The 25,665-nt window shown below is 38.9% G+C and overlaps 1 protein-coding gene across 2 annotated transcripts; it reads left to right on the plus strand.

Moving 5' to 3' along the window:
• Positions 1 to 542: 542 nt before the first annotated feature.
• Positions 543 to 24,248, plus strand: chka (choline kinase alpha). 2 transcript variants are annotated; one of them, XM_017428919.3, is made up of 12 exons: positions 543 to 1,037; positions 2,621 to 2,729; positions 4,770 to 4,823; positions 14,271 to 14,384; positions 15,449 to 15,582; positions 16,062 to 16,166; positions 16,603 to 16,661; positions 16,754 to 16,841; positions 19,267 to 19,375; positions 19,467 to 19,573; positions 19,656 to 19,737; positions 20,575 to 24,248. In XM_017428919.3, exons 1-12 carry the CDS (start codon positions 799 to 801, stop codon positions 20,632 to 20,634), a joined length of 1,260 nt encoding a protein of 419 aa, XP_017284408.1. In that variant the 5' UTR covers positions 543 to 798; the 3' UTR covers positions 20,635 to 24,248. The 2 variants fall into 2 exon arrangements, with proteins under 2 accessions (XP_017284408.1, XP_017284409.1); XM_017428920.3 differs by lacking the exon at positions 4,770 to 4,823.
• Positions 24,249 to 25,665: the final 1,417 nt, after the last annotated feature.

A 25,665-nucleotide genomic window follows, 5' to 3' on the forward strand; every position in this document is an offset into this window, starting at 1 on the left:
AAACGTTTTGGAAGATAAAAGCGCAGTTTTTGCACACATCATGTGAAATATATTAAAATTACACATCATGAACTTCTTTGTTAATCTGTGTTTAGTCTGATTCTTTTAAAATCTGTCTTACCAACAGTATATTCTTACATATATGATTGTGTTTTCTTTTATTTCTGCTGGTTTGAGTCATTTCGTTGATCTGATCTATTTAGTTTGAACGTTTGTGTCCAAACCGGATGTGTTTTAATTTACTTACAGTTTTTTAATTTCATATATTTGTGTCCACTTTTAATGATTTTAAATAAGTTTGAGTGGATTTGGACGTTTGTGCACCTTTTAAATTAGCTTCAAAGATCGAATAATCTTAAGGGAAAAAAAGGTTTCTATAAACAGCATTTTGCTATTTTCTGTATTTCTCCGGCAGTCCATGAAGGCACCGCAGGGATTGTTGTGGTGCTTGGAGGTTCCGGGTTTAATCAGCCAATCAGAGAAGAGAGAAGGCGTGGCCACTCCTCCCTTCACGCTCCGCCCACCCTGATGACACTCTGCGCATCTCCCAGCCTCCGTTCATTCCCTGCTGTTAGAGGCTCCTTCCTCGAGCTTACAGCCGCTATTCGCGTTTGATACGAATCTAAATCTTTAATAATAAAGAAAAAAATCCAAACTTTATTACTCTGCTTTGAATATAACTCTTGACAGAAGCAACTGAAGTAAATCATCCTACGACACCACCCAAACCCTGACGGTGCACTGCGTTTTTTTCTTCTTCTTTTGTTTTGAATAATCTTAAAAAAAAAAGAAGAAAAAATGAAAACCAAATTCATCAACGGGGTCTCGTCGTCGCCCTCCATGTCGCTGGGCCTCCTGGTGACCGAGAACGCCCTGCAGGTCCAGCCCGACACCCAGGAGGACTGCAGGAAGGAGGCGCTCCGGCCCGACCAGCCGGACCTGGACACCCGGCGGAAGGCGTATCTGTGGTGCAGGGAGTTCCTGAACGGAGCCTGGAAGAACCTGGCCGAGGAGGACTTCCAGATCACCATTATAAGGTTACAAAGTGTCCATCGCGTGTCTGTGTAACAACAGGCACGTGACGGAGATGCTATTGTCTCATTACTTATTCAGTTCTGTGCGTAAAGATGAACCGGAGGAGCCGTGTGAAAAGATGATGCTACATACTGCTGAAATTATTCAAACAGCTCTAAAACGTATCAGTTTATAATTCAAACACCTTACCTTCAGATAGAATGAATCTTATAAAGACTGGGGGCTTGATTTAAACATCAGTTTGCTTTTATTTGCCCCTTTAAAATCAGGGTTTTGCCAAAAAATCCAAATATTCTTGTATTTAAAAGTACTCATTGCAATGTCATAAAGACCAGTCAAAAACAAATTATGAAGTAAAAAATAAAACCCATGCGTTTTTCTCATATCAGTGAATAATTTATCCTTAAATACAAAATTTGCTTAAAGAAAAAAAGTGACTAAAAACAGGTCAATTATGGTGATGTCTGTAGAAGAGTTTGGGACAGTTTGGATGTTTCGGTGCGTATTTATGCTCAGATTTCTTGAGTAAAGTTTGCAGATAAAAGTGCTTTGTTTACATCAGGTGCGTACCTGCATTTCAGAACTACATATCAATGTATCAGGAAATCTGCTGGAATAATCTCTTTCAAACTGCATCATTTTGATATATTTCAGGATAACCTTTTCATGCACTGAGTACCTTTAAATTCAAATAGAAAATTACATTGTTGCCTCATCTGAAGAAGTTTGGATCGAGGGGGAAAAAGCAGTAAAGTTTATATCTTTTTACTCATCAAATTTGACGCAATGCCTCTGACGTACAGTATTTTGTCTACAGAGTCCTTGACTACATAGGCAATAATATTTTCCCTGTTTCTGTTTGTTCGCATTCCTGTCTGTTACTAAACGCCTCATGAAGCACTGGACAGATTTTAATGAAAGTTACAACTGATTAACTTCAGCTCACTTCACGAGGGCCACCAAATGTAATCAACATTTACCGACACAGAAATGACTCTAACTCAGTCGGTTTTATAGATACTGAGCTAAAACGTGATGTGGTAGTAGCTGAGAGTCTCTCACAGCCTATACTCTGAATGTGACATCTCTCAGCATCACATCAGATTGTGCATCATTTTATTTTTAAGGTTTGACTCAAACACAAAATGATCTTAGTTTCAATTCTGGCATAAAATGGGGCAGAAGGACTCTTAGGCCTTTAATTTTAGGCTGAAACATTAACTGAAAAGACAAATATCTTTAATATTTCCAGGTGAGACCACTGGAGATAAGGCACCAGCTCCCCCTCGACCCAGAAAGGAAATGATTGGTTGGATGGACTTTCAGATGAAAAGAGTTGCTGCTCTGCTTCTGTCTTGTACAGGAAACGGCTGGGTTTCTACTTTGGATCTTATAAATAGACTTGACGCAGCTTGGGGACCTGCGGCCATTTGTTTAAGTCACTTTATGAATTTAAAACAAGAGCGTATCAAACAACCACAGTCTGTTCTGAAGCCTCATTGAGAACAGACAAAAACACGATCTGCAGCACACTCTGGAAGATTTGTATTTACTCTGTGTGTGTGTGTGTGTGTGTTTCCTCCAGGGGCGGTCTGAGCAACAAGCTCTTCCTGTGCAGCCTCCCCGACAGCCTGGACTCTGTCGGGGACGAGCCGAGGAGCGTCCTGCTGCGTCTCTATGGGGCCATCCTGCAGGTGGGCGTTGTTTCACTCCTCAAATATAAAGTTCCAAGTAGGTCAGACACTTGTGAAAACGTAGCCGCGACACCGCTCCTCCAGTGTTGTTTAGTTTATTGTTACTGCTTTTAGGTGCTGCCTTACGACACACAATTTACATCATAAAAAGTACAAATCATACACTGATTCTGTTTGAAGTTAAAGGTACTCACTGCAAAGTCATGAAGACGTGAGAAAAAAAACACAAAGAAACACAATTCACACAATATTTCTCTCATAGGGAAGTTTAATTCCTCCTTAAATTAAAAGTAGTTAAGTAACATTTGTGACCGGTTGCCATCTACCATGTTTGTTTACCTGAAACAGCCGAAGTGACTGAAAACAGGTTAAATTAGTTTACCTACAACCAGCCTAATGTAGGTCAGTTACTCAAGCTTCCATGTGGTTTTTGGCAGATGTAGCCGAGTGCTTTGTTTACATTGAGTGCATGCCTGCATTTCAGTATGTCATTTCACTATATTTGAAAAACTACTGGAGTAAACTCTTTCAGATTGCACTATTTGATATAGCTCAGGATGGCCTTTTTTATGTTTGATTTCATATTTTGTAATGAGTACCTTTAAAGCTGCCCAGCTCTTTAAAATGACTCAGAGTGACGTGTCAGACTCACCATCAGAGGTTGTTCTTGAGTGTGCGCCTGTAGCTCATTTGCTTATGTTAGAGTATGTATGTGTTAGTTATGCCTTCACACGTGTATGTGTGTGTGTGAGTGTGTGTGTGCGTGTTAGCCATTGTTGTACATAGTGATGTACCCCCATGGCTGTACATGCATGTGTTCTTTGCCGTAGGCTTCCCAAAGGAGCGTGCCTTGGGCACTCTTGTTCCCAGGTGAACCCACCAAAAAACACGGTACAGTATGAGATCTCTGAAATCTCAGCCTAATACAAACATGTAACACACACTCACGTAGCAAAACGCCAGGGAGACACAGTGTGGAGGGAAAACATAAAGCTGAATTATCCCTCCTGTCTGTCTATTTTTCTTTTTCTAAATCTATGCCTTGTAATCCTTAACTGTTAAGAAGTCAGCAGATTTTTTTTTTTAAGTAGTGGACAAAAAAACAGAAGATCCTGGCAATGACTCTGCAGATCGCTCAGCTGAAACAGCAACAGAAGACGACATCAGTTTAGCTTGTAGGTGATTCACATCTTTCCTTATTTACCCTTTTCTCGTATCGCGGCGTGGCCGTCGAGTCCAGAGTTCATAACTCCTGGCTCATCTTTGTGACAACTCCTCCAAAGATTAAAGTTTAGTCAGCGGCTCTCTCATCAAGTGATGAGAGTGAAAGTTCAAGGACTGCACAGTGTCAGCAGGCCGTATCCTAATCTCTGCTGGCAGTTTGTTTAGCAAACCTGCTGCAATAAATAAAAGCACGAGCTGAAATAAAGATGCAGGCCGCCTCTCAGCCTTGACTTTGTGCCCCTGTGAAGCGCCTCAGACTCCTGTGTGCATTACCACTGACTTAATGAGACTTTAAGCATTAACTCAAGCCTGTGTAATTGCTAATGGCTGTGTAAACAGCTTTTATTGCTCGGGATGTTTGAGCGAGCCGAATCAGTGCATCCCTCACCAAGGTAACTGCAGCCCACTCTGCCTCGATACGGCTGCCTCTCAGGAGGAATTAGTGACATCTAATCAAAAAGCTAATATGATTATGGAACCTGTCCGACTGCACAGCTGCTAATGATTAACTGAGCTGGAGACAGTGTTTCTCAGCAGTAAAGATATGTGGTGCTGCATTATTAGCCAATTAATTTACATGTAAACACCTGGCAGCAGGTTTCTTCTCTCACTGCCATCTTTTCTCCTCTCTCTTCGGGTGTTTAGTGGGAAGCAAAGGGAGCTGAGCAATCCTCTGCTCTGTCATGTCTAAAGGATGTGGTGTGTGTTTGAACTCATACTGTACTGTCTGCACTGCTCGGGCTTCGGTGCTGATGCTCATGAATGGCTTTGTATACCTATTCATGGATAGTTCTTTCCTTTTTATCTTGTTGATAGATGTCCTGTAATAAAGAGGATTCCCAACAATCAAACAAAGAAAGTCACTTCCAAGTAAGTAACTGATGATGGTGCTGTCATGTTTCTCTGCTCAGAGAGTCGGTCCACAACACACGCCTCATCATGTCTGAACGTTTCACCCTCCCTCCATGGAGGAACACCTCCCATTGCATCCCCAAAAATCAGCCTCTAACTCCTGTTAAATCCCCTGAGAGGACCTGCTGGTTCCTCTGATCACATAGATTTTGGGGAATTCGCAGAGAAAGCGGCACCTCTGTAACATCGTTCCAGTTTGGAACAAATTCAACCCCTGCCCCACTTTCTATCCCCCCCCCTGACACCTCATGATCTGGGAAATGTTTCTGGTCTGTCTCTTTGTTCTTTTTTCTGTTTAAACATGTTTAAACAATGGCATTTCTGAGCTACTAACAACTGAGTGATTATGCTTCTATAGTTTAAATAACAGTCTGTACTAAAGCTTTTCGATTATGGAAAAAATAATCACAGTCATTAAAAATAATTATTCATTGCATTCATTTAACTTAAAGAGCTGCAAATAAATTCCTGTCAAATATTTTATTAAAATAAACAACAACATATTTATTCAAATGTAGGCTACTGGATAAAATAAAAAGCACAAATAAAAATAATCAGCAATTTCGTGCACCTCCGACATCCTTTATGTGAAATCTGTTTTTGTTTTTTTTCATAATTTCATACTTTGTGATGTGACCCCTATTTATTTACCTAAAAGAAGAGTCTTAATATATGTTGAAATAATAAAATGTCAATAATTAAATGTAAAAATATAAAAAAGTTATGAAGATTGATACATTCCAACAAAAATATATCAAAACCGTTTCAGTTTGACAGAACTTCCAATGATTAATAAAGTGCTTAAAAATCTGCCTGTAAGGGCTAAAATAATTTATAAATAAATGTCAGTCCTTTTGTAAAATAAAAGTTAAGTTGAGGAGTTTGGAAAATATTCCAAACTGGGAACTTTCCATGGGAATTATGGGAATTGCTGAAGAAAAATCTGGGTTGTGATTTGTTAAAACAGAATACTGATAAATCTTTAAACTAAAACCAGAAAACACAGTTTTATGGTCTTACTTGACTGAAACTTTGCAAATACTGTTACAATGACATCGTTCACATTAAAATATAATTCAAGCAGGAAGACGAGATGGTTTAATATCACAGTTTCTGATCATTTTTACTTTCTGCATTCAGAATTTAGACTTTATTAAAGCAAGCAACAAAATATTTCTAATAATAGACAAAAACTTCAGACTGTCTTGTGATGGGATCACTCCAGGCGTTGACTTTCTGACCCGTGAGCGCTCAGTAATCTTTACTCAGACAGGACAGGAAGCTAACATGCTGAAGATGCACAGCAGAGGCAGGTCTTTTATTAAGCGAAGGCGGTTTATTCATTAAACAAACTCTTCTCATCAGCAGGATTTAAGAACAAGTTTACAACAGGATGTTCAGACAGTCACTGCATGCCGCCTCAAACACGCTGACCTGGAACATCCTTAGCTTTCCAACACATCATGTGACTGTGACCCTTGACTCTCGCGTTACAAAGCTGACTCCTCGTCATGTGGTCGAGGTGAGGTCATCAACCAATTAGCTGCAGGCTGATGATGGTCATTCCTCGGGGATTACTGCTCCTCCTCTCCTGTAATCCAGCCTCCAGTTAAGGCTAATGCAGGACTGACCCGGTGTCTGCGCCTCGAGACAACGTCCTCTTCTTCTACGCCTGCTCGAACCTCCCAAACAATGGTGTCTGGTCAAGGCAGATCCAATTTGGATTAAACTGAATGACACAATGGATGCTTAACTCAGATGTCACTGCAGCAAGTAACTCACACGACAAATCCTCAGGATTACAAGGACTGCCGTTGTTCTAACGCCAGCAAACCAGATTTAATTGTTAATAAAGAGACTCGCCCATAAAAATATACATAAAAATACTCCTGAGACTTTTATTGCACCAAACTTATAAGGTAATTTAATAGAATTTCCTTGTCTTTCTTTGTTTTTTAATTTATTTATATTTTAATCAAATAGGAAAGAAAAGAAAACTGAACTTTTTGCTACTCATAAAACGCTAAACTCATGAAAAAAGTAACATTGTTTTTTTTTGTATGAGTGTCGCTGTTCAATAATATATTTAGAATATAATTATAACTCAGAAGGTGTTTCACAATAAAAGCCTTTCAGAGGCTTTTATACAACTTATTGGCTTTTAAGTTGAAAATTTACTTCAGTACAGAATCTAAAATTACATTAAAACTTATTCAAAATGTCAGTATTTGTATGAATAAAATAAGGCACTACAGTTTTCCTTTTCCATTCCTAATATAAAACAAATCAGGTTTTGTTTTCACACTGTGTCAGTATTCACACGAGTTTCTTGTTTATAGTTTCCTCCGTTTGTTCTCTGCTCTGTAACTACTTCATCTATTTAAACCCTTCATATGTATCAGCAGATAACCAAACAATTTGTTAATTTAGAAAATAATAGAACTAATTGACTATTTTTGTATGGCTTACAGCTGTTTAACATTCACTATGAGTGGATGTTGAGGGTTTCGCAACTAAATGAGAAACTTTTTTAGTCCTTATCAGTAACTGATTTACTGTTGTTGACACACAAGTGGAAGAATTGTGTCACCGTAACTCGGTGCTCGGGTCAGGCAAATTTAAACTTCATTAATCCACCCCCTGATGGGCTTATTTCCACACATAGTTGGCGAGATAAGCATTTAGGTTGAGGCAGCAGGTGTCAAGAACTCACAGCGCACCTGCAGCACCTCTCTAAGGCCGAGAAGCAACACTGATACGTCACCTGCGTCGCAGATGTGATGAAATCCTGAGGAGGAGCTGAAAGTGATCCGGAGGGTAAAATGACACGAACCTTATCAAAGGATCCCAGCTTTACAGGAAGTTTCTGTTTCCGCTCTAGCGCCAGGAAACAGTGGGAGGGAGGCATTTGTCAGAAATGAGGAAATTCTTCTATTTTTTAACAAAAGGCTGGTTTGAAATATGTGACTTGTTGACGAATTTATGTTTCATGAAAGATGAAGGAACTTTCTGGCAGAGTGAAACAAATCAAACCCCTAAAGCCGTGGTGCCCGATCCTGGTCCTCGACGGCCACTAGCCTCCATGTTTTAGTTGTTTCTCTGCTCTTCAGCAGGTCTTCAAGTTCTGCAGAAGCCTGTTAATCACTCAGTCATTCAGATCAGGTGTGTCAAAGCAGAAACATCTAAAACATGCAGGGTAGTGGTCCTCGATGACCAGAGTTAGTCATCATTGCACTAAAGCAAACAATAGGGTTTAAAATGAGTCAGAGGAAGTGAAAGTGGGGTTAGTGGAGGACAGCAGGGTAGTCAGTCAGTCAATACAGGACCAGGGTTCAATGTGGGCTGACTCGTCACAGTGCAGTCAGAATTGATATTTGGATCGAGAAAAGGACTGAATTCTGTAAAACCTTGTCTGCCTCATCAGAGCTCTGCTTTTAGTGGCAAACAACACAAGTAATACCCCCAACAGTGCTCTATTTTACTTTTTCTATTTAATTTCAAATATTTATTTTAAAATAATATGAGATTTTTAACAAGAAATCCTACAAGTCTGCATCTTTAGGGCTAAATAACGTTTAAATATTGTTGCATTTGTAGGCTGCACAGACTAATGTCCTCAAAAGTCCAGACTAAATGAAACATTTTAGGAACATAAAGAAAAAATCCATCCATTTACGTTGGATCTCATTCTGTCAGTCTGGTCTAAAGTATTCATAGGTTTCAGTGTTTAACATGTCTCTGAGTGACATTAACGTCTCTCTTGGGTCTTTAAGATTGATTGTCCCTTAAGCAGAACTTAGTAACCACAAGTGGACATAGTTTGGACTCTTTAGATGACCTCCTCCTTCCTCTCTTGAGTTAAATCTGTAACCCAAACCATATTTCACACCTATAGAATACACAATGGTGTCTTTTCTTTACTATTCCCATTTCTACCACACCATTCTCAGTTACTTTTACCAAACCTACAATCCACTTCTTTAACCTCATTTTCTTTCATATTGTTCAAAACCAACACTTTGGCCTGTTCAGGTGCACCATTCAACCTGACCATTAATTTACAATTTCTTGTCCATGTATCCTGAATCAGCTTTTCCTTTTTTAACATATACATATACACCCGTACTCCTCAGCTTTTTAAACTTGTTTTAACATCTCAATTTCATGTTTTAGACTCAAACCGAAGGATGATATCAGCTCTGTTGTTTTGTCTTTAAGTAATAGCACGACAAGAGGCTATCTCTTTACTATCGATAACAGTATCTTTTGTTGAAAAACTTAATAACTTGTTGTTCCAATGAATACAGCTCAGATCTTGTTGCATCCTCACCCATCTTGTCACCTGCTGTAATGTGTGCATAGGTCTGATGAGTTGTCCAGAGTCCAGTTATCACCAGGTCATTCATTCTTCTATGTTGCTCAAGATCTTCCGCTCTTCTTTCCAGCTCCTCAATCTTTTTATCTTATTCTTTAAAGGGGACCTATAATGCAAAATTCACTTTTTGCATGTTTTTGTACTTCCATTTGGGTATCTACTGCTTCTAGAAAGTGCAAAAAAAAAACCAAACACTTAGTCGTTTTTAGGCAATAAGTCAGTGTTTTCTGGTGTCTGCAAAACAACCTGTTTCAAAAACCTCGGGATTGTTGCGTCACAATTCCCGTTACCTAGCAACCCCATACCGAGCCCAGCCCCTGACCTAGCAACCCAAGTGGAACTCCGCCCACTTCATTACAAGAAGACCATCATGTTAGTTCTGCTGGTTTTACCGCTGAACAAAGAAAATGTTCTGTTGTCGGCTGCAATATAGAACATGTGCTGCCGGTGTCCCGACCCGCTACCAGCCGGGTTTCGGACCGCTGATGGCTGCTGTTCGACTCGACAAATGTCGGTTCAGAACCGCTAAGTGCCCCTGGCCCAAAGTCCGAATCCTCAGAGTTTGAATTAATAATGATATAAATGTGCATCAGATCCACAGTGTTTAATTCTTCAGAGTTTTTATGTTTTGAGGCGGGACACTGAGTTTGGGGGCGTGGCCAACAGCAGCTTATTTGCATAATAATGACTTAGCCCTAAAACCACTGATCAGGTGAAATCTGAATATCTGAGAATAATTCTGTGTATTAAATGTAATGAAGGTGTTTTGTATAGCCCACAGACCTATCCTGACTTGTTCAAGGAAGCAGAAAAGATCCCCGTTAATCACTGCCTTCAGTTCTGTATGTATGTCAAGATGATTATGATAAAGTGGATAATTCACGTTGGAGATCTGAAGGTACATGTGCTCAGCACTCTGGAGATAAGGTATTATGCAACCATGTGGAGTGTCGTGTGAGCCAAACCAGAATGAGGCGTTCAGGAAATGAGTTATCCTTTTTAAATGTTGGGTCTTTTTCACAGATGATTGTGTTAAGTATCGTGTCATGTCAAATAAGTTAAATAACAAATTATTTAACAATTATAAGCTGAACTGTGATGCAAAGATAGACAAAAAACATGAGCTTTTCAAGCAATTTATAATCCTGACACCAAATAGAAACTATTGGAAACAAAAAAAAAATAAATCAGTGTTGTGGAATTTGTCCTGTTGCAAAGGCCTTCACAAAAGACAACGAGCCTCTCCGGTGTGATTCTTTCTTAGCAGGTTGAATAAATCAAAACCCTGGCAGAGAATATTTGGACATAGATGATTTCCTGTTACTAAAACTTAATTTAATTTGAGGGTTAAGCAGTGCCAGTGAAGTCTCTACAGGACTGACCAGGAAAAAAAGGTGCAAAACAATAAAGAAATTTGATTTAAGTTAACTCTGTTTTGTTTTGGGGCAGAAAAGTAGCCAGGATTGGATTGTATGTGGTGATGTTCTCAGGGTTTGGTCAGATTGCTCATTAATGTTGGATATATAAAGGTGTATTACTGTTTTAAATGTCTGTCAGTGCAGGTAGAACTCGTTTTTGTGGTGACACTCGTTATAAAGACTCTGAGGACCTGGTTCTACCATAATCATTTCATCACTTTTATGTTTATGTTTCCATTATGCATTAAAGCAGCATTTAAGGTTTAAATTCCACCAAATGCATGATGTAAAAAATAGCATTATCCTTCTGCTGCTGTATCATATTTATCTTACAAATGTATCTTCCTTGCATGTATCTTGTTTTAATAATTATCTAGCTGCGGTCTTTCTTTGGTTTTAGATGTTGGTTTTAACTGCCACGCCGATAATAGACTTCTTCAGAACACGATTAAAAATCAGTTTATTGCTCTGACTGCAGTATGTGGGAGCTGGAACACGTTACAACATGCTGGGCAGTTTGTCTCAAGGGCCAGGGTTTGGAAACGCTGCTCCAAGGAGATGCCTCCAGCAGCTTGAACGAGAGACGATTACTCTGCTGAATTGATTCTGCACACCAGCTAATTTAGAATATAGTGAATATGAGATTACCATGGACTTTTTGCGTTTTTTTTTTTTCAAATCTAAGCTTTAAATTGCCATTTTTCCCCTCACTTGTCTCGTGTTTGTAAAACAGAAATGATGCAAACTATTTTCTGCCACAGATGTAAGCGAGCTGAAAGCTTTATCAGCTTAAGCTGATCTCACCTTCCACAGAAGATTATTATTAAATGTTGACCCTATTTTAGCAGTCATTTGTGCAGTTTTCTTACAGCTGCAGTACCGGTGACCTCTGAGGAGAGCGTTTGGTGCCGAGCTTCTCTGCAGGTGTTTCAGCACGTTTCTGTGTTCAGAGGTTCATCACAGCTTGTGCAGAAGACGTGAAGCATCTCAAAAGCCACACAGTGAGCTGTAGTGTTTTTGTTGGGCTGGTTTCCTGCTGGACAGTCGGCGTGAAACACATTCCTCTGGGCCAAAGTTCACATCTTTCAGTTTCTGTTTCTGTAGCAGTTTATCTGATGATAAATCATATTAAGAGTGTAGAGATCACACTATCTTAGTGAGCTTTTCTTCATTTTCTGTGGAGCTTTAGCTGGTTTAGACCCTAAATTAAAAGAGCAAATGTTAAAATCAGTCTATCATAAGCACAAGTGTTCTTTCTTCTTTAGTTTCCATAATATGACTTAAAGGTGGAGTTGAAAACTTTTGTCTATATTTAAAAAGAATAAAACACAGAATTAGAACATTTTTCAAGAAATCTTGAAGGGTACCTTGCAGCTACTGCCCAAATTACAATATAACTTTCTAATAATCTAAGCTAAAACCAAAATAACAACAACAACAACAAAAACTACATTTTGGTGTATGAACTGTATGAAAAGCGTAAAAAAAAACAACGATAAAAAAAAAGCTGCTTTCACTGGCTCATTGTGTTCACTAAGATAACCACAGACCTGTGTCTTCATTCCCTGGCTGCCAAGATAATGAGAGTCAGGCAGAAACAGACTGAAAAGTAAGCCTCAGACTAACAGTTGATGTGAAAACTATGAGTCAGATTCTTAAAATGGGAGCGGCAGAAAACTGAACTCTTGGAAATTAAGACCTGCATTCTTTTTATTCTGGGAGATTTAAGAGAAAATCATAAGTTCTGTTGCAAAAAGAGACACAGTGGATGAAAGAAAACAAAAATGCGTTTATTTTGATGTATAATTTGTATGTGCCAAAAAGAGTTGTATGAGTGAGAAGTTTATTGTAAAACATTAGAAACTTTTAGACGGCTCAAAGATATGTGTCACATCAGCCACTGTTAATGACACGTTCTGTGGAGAAATCTGTAAAAATCATTCAACTTAAACTGAGATTGTGTAAAAACTGTGAAAGATATCAAAATGTCAGTTCAGTCATGCAAAGACCAACAATCTGTGACCTGTTTAAACTTGGAATGATGATTCTACTCTGAAGTAAACCTGAGCAATAGGCTTCCAAAGAGGCCTGCCTTTTCCCGTCCCATTGATCCCCATTATTAGTTTTCACACAGGTTTTTGTGAATTTTGTCTACATTGTGCAGTGTACCACTGCTAAAAGTCATAGCACACTATTCCTGATCGAGGCACATGTTTGGGTGAATAATTTGCATGTTTTAATACAGAAGAATAATTTTGAACAGCGTAGAAATAAGGTCACTTCAACATTTATGCATTGGGCCCTTAATGAGATGCTTGGTTTGAAGAAAGAACCAAAAACCTCAGAAGTCTGAATTTCAGTTTCTCACAGGATAGATCAACTGTAACTCTTTGTTAAGTTTGTTTTTCCAGTGACCTCCTGCCTTTTTTGGAAAGCAGCCCAGGTTTCTGTCTTCTCTGCTCAATAAGGTTGAGGTAAAACAAGTCATTAAAAACCTTTAGTCTGTCATGTGTTGGTGTGAGAGAGACGGTTTTCTCATTGAAGCTGAATCTCTGTTGGACTGAAGGCTGCTTATGTCAGCGTGGGACTTTTATGTTTCTGTAAGATAAAGTGAGAAAGACAAGGATGTTTTCTCTGCTTCAGCAGCTTCAGACGGCCAAGTCTTCCTGCAGGTTTTAATCTGACTCAAACCTAACCAACCCTAACGGCAGCATTTCTCTCCATTCAGACTCATCCATTTTTCTCCCTAACTTTCATTTCCCTTTCAGACATGCCCTTCACCCGGCTAATGTCCTGACACTTTCTCATGTCAGACCCTTTTTGTCTTTAAAGCAGCTTTGGCAGCATTCCATCTAAGAAACTCGGGATGTGATCAGTTTATCATGGGAAATGTTTTGTTCTCTGCCAGCGCAAATACCAGAATACGATGCAGAAGTTTGTTTGACAAATTACTTTAAAAGCACGGTGGCGGCAGTATAAGGATGTGGAGATGTGTTGCAGCGATTGACACAAAGATGAATAATTCAACTAAATTTAAATATAGACAGGTTCTTTAAGAAGAACTGCCTGAAACTCGAGTCCGAGTCAAGGGTTCGGCTTTAAGTGAGCAGAAACCAGCTGTCAGCAAAACACAGAAATTCCTCCACGACTTTGTCTGAGATTTTAACCCTGCAGATAATCTGCTGAGACATTCAGACACAATTCCTGTCCAATCTGAGTTTGTCAGGACCTTTGAAACAAACTTCTGAAGTCTGTTTATTCACATGTAGCTGATTGAGTTACTTACAGAGAGTTGAATAATTTTTTGACTTTTTTTGTGTTTGGAAAACCAAAACAAAACCAAAACCGGTGAAGTCTGCAAACCAATAAATGTAAAATTTGAAGAGTTTTCAAAACAAAAAAGGAAATAAACAGAAGAAACTAATGCACAAAAGTTGAAAGGTTATTTTGCCAGTAAACCAAGACTGAGATCTGAGACGAGAATCACTCACTCCAGCTTTAATGTTTTCAGATAAACGGGGCCAGAAAAGGTTCTCATTCAGTTTGTGCTTCATTTTCCTCCACAGGTGTTTGTCACAAGTCTCAAGTCTCTTCCTGTCTGTTTGGTTGCAGGGGGCAGAGCCCATGGTCCTGGAGAGTGTGATGTTTGCCATCTTGGCAGAGAGGGAGCTGGGACCGAAGCTCTACGGCATTTTCCCTCAGGGTCGCCTGGAGCAGTATGTCCCCGTAAGTTGATCGTGCTGTGTGAACATAGGTTTGTTTACCCATAATGCCTGAGGTTGATTAGAAACAGGTAGGAGTGGATAGAAAAATGAGCATCCAAAAGACTTCATTCAGTTATCGTGGATGTCTCATTTTGAGGTGGATATTTGGCAGGATTATGAAAATTACTCTAAACAGAGAGTACATATGCAAAGATACATAATTTTTTCTGTGACAGATTGTCTCACTGAGCTCTGATTGTTGGTGACTAATTGAAAACTCAATGTTAAAAGATAATACACAAATTTTCACTTGGATTCACACTGAACTGGTACTTAAAACACAACATTTGGGCCAAAATGTGCCGGGAGTTAGCATACACATCACACAAATGTTGTAAAAATTCTTTAGTCACAATTTAGACAGAACGTGTCATGTTTCATTTTATGCACCATTATTTCTCCCTTCCAGGGTGCCCTGAATGCCAGATTCTTTGTCTCTAATCAGTTACAGTTTAGTTTCATAAACTCTTCGCAAAGTTGCCTCAGATTTCTCGCACTTTTTGATTCTCTGAAATAAATTAAGAGGTGCTGAAACGGGTTCCAGATGCCCGCAACGAATCTGAGACTACTCTGAGAGAAGATTGGTCTTATTTGAAGCAGTGGCTCCGTTTTGCTTTACCCTTCAGCAGGGATTGAATCTTGAATGAATGATTCATTTGTGATGATGTGTAGCAATAAATGCATCATGGATCAGTGTTTGGAAACGAGTAACAAACCAAACATCTGCTCTGAAAACGAAACTGACTCTGTGTGAGAATCACTGAACCATAACAGAGTTGTTATCTTTGTTGTGACTTAAGAAAATAAACATCCACAGAAAAACCTAAACCCAATGGTTTGATTCAGACTTTCCAGCTGCCATCCACCCTCCAGCTGCATTCAGATTTATTTTCTTTTCATATCTGGAAACATCTTAAATCTGTGGGGTAAACTGAAATTCTGGGACCCATATTTCATCTCATGTGGTTTAGTCAGGCTGTTGGAAAGCAGAGCTGTGGATAATCGGATGTATTGTGTTTTTGACAGAGCCGTAAACTGGACACCTGTGAGTTGAGCAACTCCAGCATTTCAGCCGAGGTCGCAGAGAAAATGGCCAAGTTTCACGGAATGAGGATGCCCTTCAACAAAGAGCCGAAGTGGCTGTTTGGAACCATGGAGAAGTGAGTCAGTCTCTTTTTATTTAACCCAGAATTCAAAAGGTTTTGGTCAGTCAGTAACCGAAAAGGTTTTGAGATAACATGACACTGCTGATAACTCAATGTCAAGAATGTGGGACGTCGGCTCATCAAGGCCAGTTTTCCTTTTGAAGTATTTTTTTACAAAGCTGCTGGCCAGGTTTGGGTTGCATCATGGTTTTTCAGCGTGTGGTAATAAAGTCTGTCCACTGACTGTAAAGATACCTAAATAGTTTCTTATCGCCTCCTGTGGCAGTTTAACCCATAAAGTCTGTCATCTTCAGTGTCAAAACAAACAAACAAAACTGTAGTTTTTTCTTTTTCTGTTGAAAAGATTGTCGAGGAATTATAAAACAAATTGTGAAAATGTGTCACGGATCCCAGTTAAAGCCCTAACAGTATCTGAAACCCAGCAGAACAAACCCTCCGTCATGGAACGATTGTCCGTGTTGTCCTCCCTCCAGGTACCTGAGTCAAGTCATGAGGCTGAACTTCACCAGAGAGGCCCACCTGCGGCTCTTCAACCACCTGCTGGCGTACAACCTGCCACAGGAGATGGAGATGCTGAAGTATGTTTCCAAGACAACAGATGACAGAATACACAGACACTTTCCCAGCGTGGCTTTGTGTTACAGAAGGTGCAAAACGTGGCGTCCACGAGGGCAACACTTTGGACTGGAATGGGATTTTCTGTAAAAAGACATTTAAAAGGATATTTTAGACTGTGTGACAGTTTGTGGTTAGGGTCGGGGTTAGGCTACAGAAAGAAATGGAAGTCAATACAAAGTACTAATAAGGATAGAAATACAAAGTTGTGTGTGTGAATGAGTGAATTAGAAACAATGAAAAGCGCTTTGCAGACCCTGGAGAGGTTAAAAAAGACACTATATAAGTTTGGACAAGGGTGCAAGATTTGTGACAATAAATGCTGGTTTATTGGGAGCATTAATTCAGAGACTCCATCTCCCTGATCTCTGGTTGTTTTCTGTTTTTGTGTAAACTCAGATCACTGCTGGAATCCACTCATTCTACTGTCGTTTTCTGCCACAACGACTGCCAAGAAGGTAAAACACACCATCACCAGTTCTGCCTGTAGGTCATTCTTTTTATTGTTGCTTCTTAAGAAGCTAACTTTGGTGTTTTTGGTTGTTTTCAGGAAACATCCTGCTGCTGAAAGGCCGACAGAGCTCCGACAAACAGAAGCTGATGCTCATCGACTTTGAATACAGCAGCTACAACTACAGGTAATTTAGCATCAACTGCTGCAGAATTACCTCAGAGCAGAGCTGCAAAGATGAGCTGATTACTGGTTTTATAACTATTCAAGGTAAAATATCAAAACGTGGGCCTGTTTTTTGTTACACGAGTTTCTGTGAATTTTGGATGATTGCTCACAAAAAATTAAATTGGCTATTTTTTACTATTTCCAAAAGGAATATAAAGCAAAAACAAAAAAAACAGATTGTGGGTTAATGAATAATTGAAGTAATCATTAAAGGTGAAGGCAAAATAAACACCTCAGTCGATGTGACAAATACATGTTTGTCCAGCTGCTGTTGACCCTCTGCAGCCGTCTACAGCTGAAAGAAGTTTGTATAAAGAATAATTTTATATCTTTGTGGCATCGTTTTATTGTGTAAATACAGACAACAATAATGCAGAATTTTCTCAAGCTAATTTTTCAGACATTTTAAAATCTGGTTAACCTAAAGTCTTAACAAGCTGCAAAAAATGTAACATATAAGAAGACAAAATAGAAGAAAAGGAACCAAAATATGAAGGTTTGTAACCTGCTGACAGTAAGAATCGGGACACATGCAGACTTTTACTAATAAACTATAATTTTTAATATTTTTTTTCTGGGTGGAGTTTACATGTTCTCCCTGTGTGGGTTTACTCCGGGTACTCCAGTTTCCTCCCACAGACCAAAACATGCATGTTGGGTTAATTAGTAACTCTAAATTGTTTCTAGGTGTGAGTGAGACTGTGAATGGTTGTTTGTCTCTATGTGTCCCTGTGATGGACCGGAGACCTGTCCCGGGTGTCCCCCGCCTCTGGAGACAGACACCAGCTCCCCGCGGGTTAAAGAAAAAGGATGGATGATCAGAAAATGTGTTCTTTCATCTATGTTTAATCGGCATAATTTGCAGTTTATCTGATTTATTACTTGTTTGTTTAAAGTTGAAAACATTAGATGTTTGTTTCAACAAAATTAAGTACAAAAAAGTTCCAAATTTTTCAGTCTGTCTAAACCCCAGAGCGGCCACGCCTCCATCAGCCATCCTCCTTCCAGTTATGTCTCCTCCCACCTAACCTTTAATCTCCTGAAAAGAGCCGAGGGGGACATTAAATAAGAAAGACATTAAAGTCAGTGGCAGCAGAGGAAGAAAAAAAATTGAGCATCAATATTTGCTGACTTTGCGGTCGTGTTTCAGCCTGTTAAAATATTTGCTGCAGTTATATAACTGCGACTTGGCAGGAGGGCAATGGAAAGACCTGTCAGTGTGATTTATAGAGATGGTGGCGCAGTGTCTTTCCACTACAGATTATCTAAAGGGGGGGCGCTTTGGAGCTTCCCTGCAGAGCGAAGGGAGGTTTTTTGTGTTAAAAACAATTCAGTGTTGCAGATAAGTAGTGTGGGAAATAGTCTCTAAGTGCTACTTTAGGGCATGTCCTCAACTGGACCATGTTCTGAACTAAATTATCATTAGAAAAATTAAATAAAATTCCATTTATTTGTCAGATAATCATGTCCTGGATGACAGAATTTATTTCTACGTAATTAAATTAAATGTCTGGTCAACAAAGTGCCATTCGTGGCACAAACCCAAAGAAAACCATCACTGTTCAGTTATATTTTCTTTTGTTTTTGCAGGATATAAGGTAGTAGATCGAATCAGGGTGTATTTCATTTTTTAATACCAGAAAATACCAAATACAAGCTGCAGTCAAAACATTTTGGGATGGGAACACAGGCAGAATGTAAATATCCCAGATAAAAAAAAACCTAAGTGTTTGTGAAACTGTTGAGTTTCAGAGAAACTATTAAACCAACATGATGCTGAGCTTCAGAAATCAGAGCAGCTGATGGTTAATATCCAACAGATTGTTTTTTTTATTTGTTGGCCAATATATATTCTTCATTTAACAAAACATAACACTAATTGTTTAACTTTAATAGCCCTTAAAAAAGTTGCACACCTAAAACAACCTATAGAAGAGCTTGTTTTTATTAAAAATAACAACTACATTGTGGGCTACAGTGAGCCGGCTGTAGCAGCTGCTGCTGCTGCGTCTTCTTTTGCTAACTTGGTATTTGGTAACTGATTAATTCTGCACAGTTATGAGCGACTGCTGACCTTTTAAAAGTGGTGGATTATTTAGTCTGTTTCTACCTGTGATCAGCAAACACGCAGACGTTCAGTCGAGTCAGTGTCATAGCATAGTTCCTGCTACAATTCAATAATTTACTCCTGAAATTCTGTTAGTTTGTGAAAGAAATAAAGAAATAAGATGGAGGCTTCATCTTCTCAGCTGCAGTGTCTCTGTTCTAAAGCAATTGTAATAAAATACAAATACAGTCATGAAATTAATCTAGTTTTATTTCGAGACAGAAGGGATTCATTCAGACCTCCTTGGTGTTAATTTATCTCCATCTCTGTGTTGCAGGGGGTTTGATATCGGAAACCATTTCTGTGAGTGGATGTACGACTACACCTGTGACGAGTTTCCCTTTTTCAAAGTCAGCCCTCAGAACTACCCTTCAAAAGCCCAGCAGGTGCGTCTGACGTCCACACGCTGAGCTCCTATTTGTTTCTCCTTCCAGGAGATCACTTACTTGTTTTGGTTTTTTTGTTGTTTGTGGGCAGCTTCACTTCATTGAAAGCTACCTGCGGGAGTTCGATCGAGGCTTTGACGCTCTGAGCGAAGACGAGCAAAGGAAGCTGAAGGAGGAGCTGTATGTCGAAGTGAACAGGTGAGCTCAGGAGAAGCTCGAGGTCTTACGTGAGACGGTCGGAATCAGTGAAAAATGTTACAACAAACTGTGTTTCTGACAGGTTCTCACTGGCATCTCACTTCTTTTGGGGCTTGTGGTCCATCATTCAAGCCCGACTGTCTACCATCGAGTTTGGATACCTGGTGAGCATTTTATAAATTATTTATCATTACAGATTTTTTATTTTATTTTAGGTTTTCCGACCTTTACATATTATTCCTGAACATCTACAGGATCCCAGACAGAGCAAATGTGCATGCACATGTTTGCTTTTAGTAAAATGTTCACAGTGATTACAGGAAGTTGGGTCATAATCTTTTGTTGCTGTGTTTGTATGTCAATGTCATGGAGGCTGCAGAGTCAACACCGAGGTCAGAGTCTGTCTCTGTAGGTTACCATGATAGCTGGACAGGATTTTATGACTTCACAGCTTAAAATCCAGATTTATTAAAGAACAAAACATTAAACGTTTACGCCCCAGATTGTATAACGACAATCAGAGTCAGAATCTTTATTGTCGTTATACAAAAAAGTCTGGAAAACAAACTTTTATTGGTTCTGTTGCTGAAATATTGAGAGGAAGTTAAGTTTTATTTACACAAGATCAACAAAAAAGGACAATAAAGTGGATTTAACTGAAAGGTCTAATAGAGAAGACCTTTTTATGACGGAGTGGTGTCGGTAAATTATGAGGCAAAAAAAGTAATGTATATTCTGTAGGATTAAAATCAGTAGTTTATTTGATCTTTTTTCTTATTTTTAGCACGTACTGTAGGGTTAGTCACTGCCTCAGTTTACAGTAGATAAGAGTCTAACAGTGTCAGGGGTTATAAATAGTGACAATCATGATGCATGCAAAAATGAGAAAGTGGAAGATGTTTATGATTCATGTATTCGTTCAAAGTGCTTGTAAGATATCTGAGAGTTGGAATTGTTGTGTTCCAACATGTGTGCATTGACGGATCCTTGCTGTGTTGTAGGAGTACGCCCAGGCCAGATTCGAGGCCTACTTCCAGCAGAAGAAGATCTGGGCTGCCTAAAGAAGCGAGAACACTGGGTGATTTGTCAACACATTGAGCCAAAATGTCAGAATGAGGACATGAAGGCTGATAAAGATGCCATGATCCATGCTTTACTTACACTCCCTGCCTTGAAGGGATCTGCTGCCTGCTGTTGGTGTCGGGTCGAACAAAGCCGAAATGCAATCACATGGCTGTGTGCTTCAAGTACTCCCCACAATCCATTGCAGCTTGAGATTTACCCTGCGTAACTACGTGAAGGCCAACAAAAAAAAAGAAGGAGCAGACCTCAACTTTTACTAACCTTCATTGCCATTCAGAAGGGCTCCGTGTTTCTGCTTTCCTCAGATCATATCGACAGAATGACAGGTTTGAGTAAGTGAACGGTGGATTTCGGTGACGGTGAGATCGGATGTGTTAACATTGCATCAATGTGTATGTATAGATCATTCCCTGATGGAAATGCTCTGTGGGAAAGAACCAAATGCAAACTGTTCTGAGTAGTTTTGCTCACTAAGGCAGCCAGATGTTAACTATGTATAAATATATAAATATCCAATCCCATTGTGCCAGTAACGTGTGGCCCTGTCGGTCACTGATGGGCTGAGTGAGGTGGAGTTACGTCTTCATCTACAGGTCTGATTATCTTCACACATTTGCTGTTTGAGTTGTTTTATTTTTATGGGTGTGTTTGGCATTGTCAAGGTCAGGGCACATATGTTTGTTTAATGTTTTCAAAGATGTGAATAATTTCTTGAGTGGCTCCACCAAATCCGAAAGAAAAAGATCAATCTTCTGTTATTTCTTCCTGTGATTATACCTGACTCCTTCTTACAAACTTAGTGACACTCTAACTTTGCTTTTGTGGAACAGAAGGGTGAAGGGTTTTGAAAGTTATTTCTGAATACTGTGAAAAGGAGATAAACACGTCTAGGAAGTTCATACACTAAGTGTGATTTAGCCAAAAACACCCAGCCTGTTTTTTATGAACATGGCTGCAAATAACTCTACATCGGCGATCCTGTCCTGCAGAAAGCTTTACACAGTGCACATGACAAGGCTTCCTTATTGTGGTGATGGATTCTTTGGTGACCGGTCACTGGTGTTTTGGCCAAAGTGCCTTCTATCGAGTCACCTCATCATTGTACGCAGACTCTAGAATAATGTCCCAAGTGGTCGCATCAAAAATCTGTTAATTTTTGCACAAATTTTGCCGTCTATTCACAATAAAGCTGTCAAAAGATTGCAATCCTCAAGGGGAATTTAGAAGAACACGACTACTTTTAGAGATTTAAATCTTATTGTCGAGTCCCGTGCCCAGTGTCTTCTAGAGCGGGATAAAAATCTGACTTCAGAGACATTTAACAAAGAAATTCAGCACTACAACGGGCAAATGCATGAGTCAAATTTACCTCAAATTTTTGTTGTTAAGTGTTGTCCATATTAGGTTAAATTGAGAAGCTGTGAGAGTAAAACCTTTAATAAAATCACCCCATTAGATTGTTACCAAACACTTAAAGATGTTTCTACTTCCATTACCTGCAGCGCGACAATCTTCACTTTGCCTTTAAAGGAGTCTGATCATTTGAATCTTAGCTGACTTTTATCTGATCTGCACTTCTGATTTATTTTATGTTTTTCATGGTATTTTCACTCCTCTTCCCTCAGTGATTAGCACCAAAGGCTTTTTTTTTCAGTTTGCAGTTAATGTAGCTGTGCCTAATGCTAAAAATGACAGAAACCTTTTTATAGCAGAGAATTTGACTTCAAATTTTCTGCACTGGCAGCATTTAGTAAAGATGAACATGCATACAAAGCATTCCCATTGCTGAATAACATTAATCAAGTTTAATAATTAACAGGAAACACAAAGTCTGACCTGCAAAACTCTTAGTAATCAATGAGCTTTTAAGCCTCCTGCTGCCCTCGGATCAAAACGGGGTCAAAATGACCTCATTTAGATCCGAGGGCAGCAGGAGGCTTGATTTCAAACCCAACCTGAAACAGCAATGAAAGCCTTTATTTCTGTCCAACAGAACTATTACTTCTTTTATTTGTTTTTTAAGTGCAAAAAAGCTGTAAAAGTGCTTTAACCTGCAGTTCATTGCTGCATACATGCAGTAAAACCACAAAACCTGGAAACTTTCAGACAGGCAAAGAATTATTTATTATTATAAAAATATATCCGAACGTAAACAGAAAGGGAAAACATTCAGAAACTTAAAATTCTCTAACTAAGAGGTTGGCTTTGATGAAGCTAATTTGGCAATTTTGTATTTGATGCTTCAAAAAGTAATTTGATATACAATTGGATCCTTTTATCGAGATAATCGAAATGCCACAAAGAAAACTAATCTTTATATAAAAGTAACACAAGCTAACTGGTGTATCATTAGATCATAACAGTAAAAAAATGATTGTTTTGGAAAATATTTACTTTGGGATGTTAAAGGTTTTTCATCCTGTTTATGTGAGCTGATTTGAAGCTTCAAACTTTATGCTTTTTATATTTTTGCTGCCCAGTTTTGTAAGCCAGTATAGTTTAACACTAAGTAGTGCAAACTGATCATTTCTAATTTTAGTCCTAACACTGATACTACAAACCATCTAACACAGTCATAAACACAGCGTACTCGGTGTGTGCAGGGTTACGTAATGTAACCGGGCAGATTAAAATGGGTAATCTGTCATTTGCTGCTTGGTTAGTTTTATTTTTTTCACACAAACTGTGCTGCTACAAATGAAAACTGTGCAAACTCGACAAAAGTTACCACGCACACCTGTCCTGGACATGTTTCCTGTTTAGCTGTGAGCCGTGTGAAGACTTAAAACTGAGCAGAAAGAGTCTGAACTGGTCTGATACCAGAACCATGTGTGTTTAAATACAGATTGTGGAACTTTAAAGATATATTTAAAAAGAAAAGAAAAAACAAAAAAAAAGACATTACAGAGCTGTGATTATTAAGTTGTTAAAATGTTAGTTTGTGTTTATTTATATTTACTTTTGAACATGTTTATTGTGTAGATTTTATTTTTATTTTCCTACTGGACTTGAGGTTTACCGTTAGAATGTGCAGATGGTTTTACTGGACAGGTATTACAGATGTTACTGTGTGTTTCTGTGTAACACCCCACAGTGGCTCTTTCTTTAAGCTAACCAGAATTGTTCTTATACAGATGTTTTTTTAAATTGTTATTTTGTAAATGTGACACCTGCCCTGACTTTGTTAATTTGTTAAAGAAAATAAAACCTGACATCTTTGTGTGTAAATATGCCACATTCCATGTTTGTTACTTCACATACTTCAGAACAGGAGAACAAGAACCTGGTATAAGTTTAGTTCTTCCAGTAAAACTATAATTAGTCCCCATTTACTGAACAGACACACCCGCACTGCTGTTTGTGTTTTATCTAATATTTACTAACAAATGTGTAGAAAAATGGTTCACACAAACATGACAAAGTTGTACTTTCTTCTTCTTGCTGATTATGATGTTGTTGTGTGATCACTCTGATTTGACTCCTGTGCAGCTGCACTGAACGGTGACACACTTTGTTATTAAAAAGTGCAGCAGCACGAAAATGACCTTGGCTGTACATTTATTGATCATGCAAATAAAAGTTAAAAAGATGATGCAACTGATTGTGGTCAGTTTATTTGTTTGGACGTACAGTGTTTGTTTATCGTTCGTTTGAGATGAGCAAAAATAAATCAAGACTTTTATCCCCTGTAAGGAGAAGATGATCGATGATCTTTTTCTTTCGGCTGTTCCCTTTTCAGGGGTCTCCATAGCGAGTCCTTCTCCATCTATCTGTCTTCTGTGTCCTCTGTCCTCCATGTCTCCTCTTTGTCTCTAACATCCTTCTGTCCCTCCTCTGCACATGTCCAAACCATCTCAGTCTGTCCTCTTTGTCTCTAACATCCTTCTGTCCCTCCTCTGCACATGTCCAAACCATCTCAGTCCTTCAACCTGTCCTGGACCTCTGATGACCTCATTCCTAATCCTGTCCATCCTCGTCCCTCCCAAGGAGAACCTCAACATCTTCAGCTCTGACACTTCCTATTCTGTCTCCAAACCAACAACATGGCTGCTCTCACCACTGTCTTGTAAACCTTTCCTTTGACCTTTGACCTTTGCTGCCACCCTTTTATCACAGATCACTCCTGAAACTTTTCTCCATCCTGCCTCGAGTCGCTTCTTCACATCTTCACCACATTCCTCGTTTTCCTGGATGGTGGATAACAATAATTTTGCCAAATTTGTGTGTTTGTTGTCTGTTTGTTACCAAAATATTTCTTCTACCACTGGATTTACTTTCAGAGAGTAATCGTTGGATGAACGTCTACAACTCATAAACTTTAAGAGTCAATCTGAGTCAAGATGGCTGCACAGCGAACTGATCTTATAAAACAGGAAAGTGACTACAACCCAATCAGTTTTACAAATATTGGTGTAAAATATATTGTGTCAGTGGTTGAGACTGATCCCCAACACATACTCTGAGCATTAACAGATTTCTGTTTAAAATTTTGACTATTTGGAGTAAACTCTGTTAGCAAAATATCTCAGAAACCACTGGATGGGTTTTAATAAAAGAACCTGTGATGGACGTGCGACCTGTCCAGATGGGGACCAGCTCTCCTGCGACCCAGAAAGGAAAAATCAGGTCAAGTAAATGAATGAATGGCATGGAAGGTGGCGGGCGATATGCATTCCTGGCCACTTGTCAGCTTGTCAAGACTCTGGGTCGTTTCATGCATTATTTTGGATTTGGAAAACTTAATCAGCTACTTCCACATGTAAAAAAGCTTTTTTTAAGGAAATGATAAAAGGAGGCAGAAGCAAACAACAGAAATGATTGTATCAGCAAAATATGTAAAACCCACAAAAAATATTTTATTCCTAGTGATTCTTTCAGGAAACATTCAATTAAAATGTCAAGAAAATACAAAGAAACAAATCCAGAAGCATTTGTTGTTGGAAGTGACTCTGTGTCGATGCAAAGATTATTGTTAGTATTATTAACTAACATTAAATATTTTAGCTAAT

The sequence above is a fragment of the Kryptolebias marmoratus genome, linkage group LG11 (assembly GCF_001649575.2).
Source record: "Kryptolebias marmoratus isolate JLee-2015 linkage group LG11, ASM164957v2, whole genome shotgun sequence".
In the NCBI taxonomy this organism is placed as follows: Eukaryota; Metazoa; Chordata; class Actinopteri; order Cyprinodontiformes; family Rivulidae; genus Kryptolebias; species Kryptolebias marmoratus.

Bases quoted from the DNA above. Each gene is read 5' to 3' on its own strand.
- chka (XM_017428919.3), top strand. From the start codon at position 799: ATGAAAACCAAATTCATCAACGGGGTCTCGTCGTCGCCCTCCATGTCG. The intron at 16,662-16,753 runs GTAAAACACACC...GGTTGTTTTCAG, and splicing joins CCACAACGACTGCCAAGAAG to GAAACATCCTGCTGCTGAAA. The intron at 19,738-20,574 runs GTGAGCATTTTA...GCTGTGTTGTAG, and splicing joins CCATCGAGTTTGGATACCTG to GAGTACGCCCAGGCCAGATT.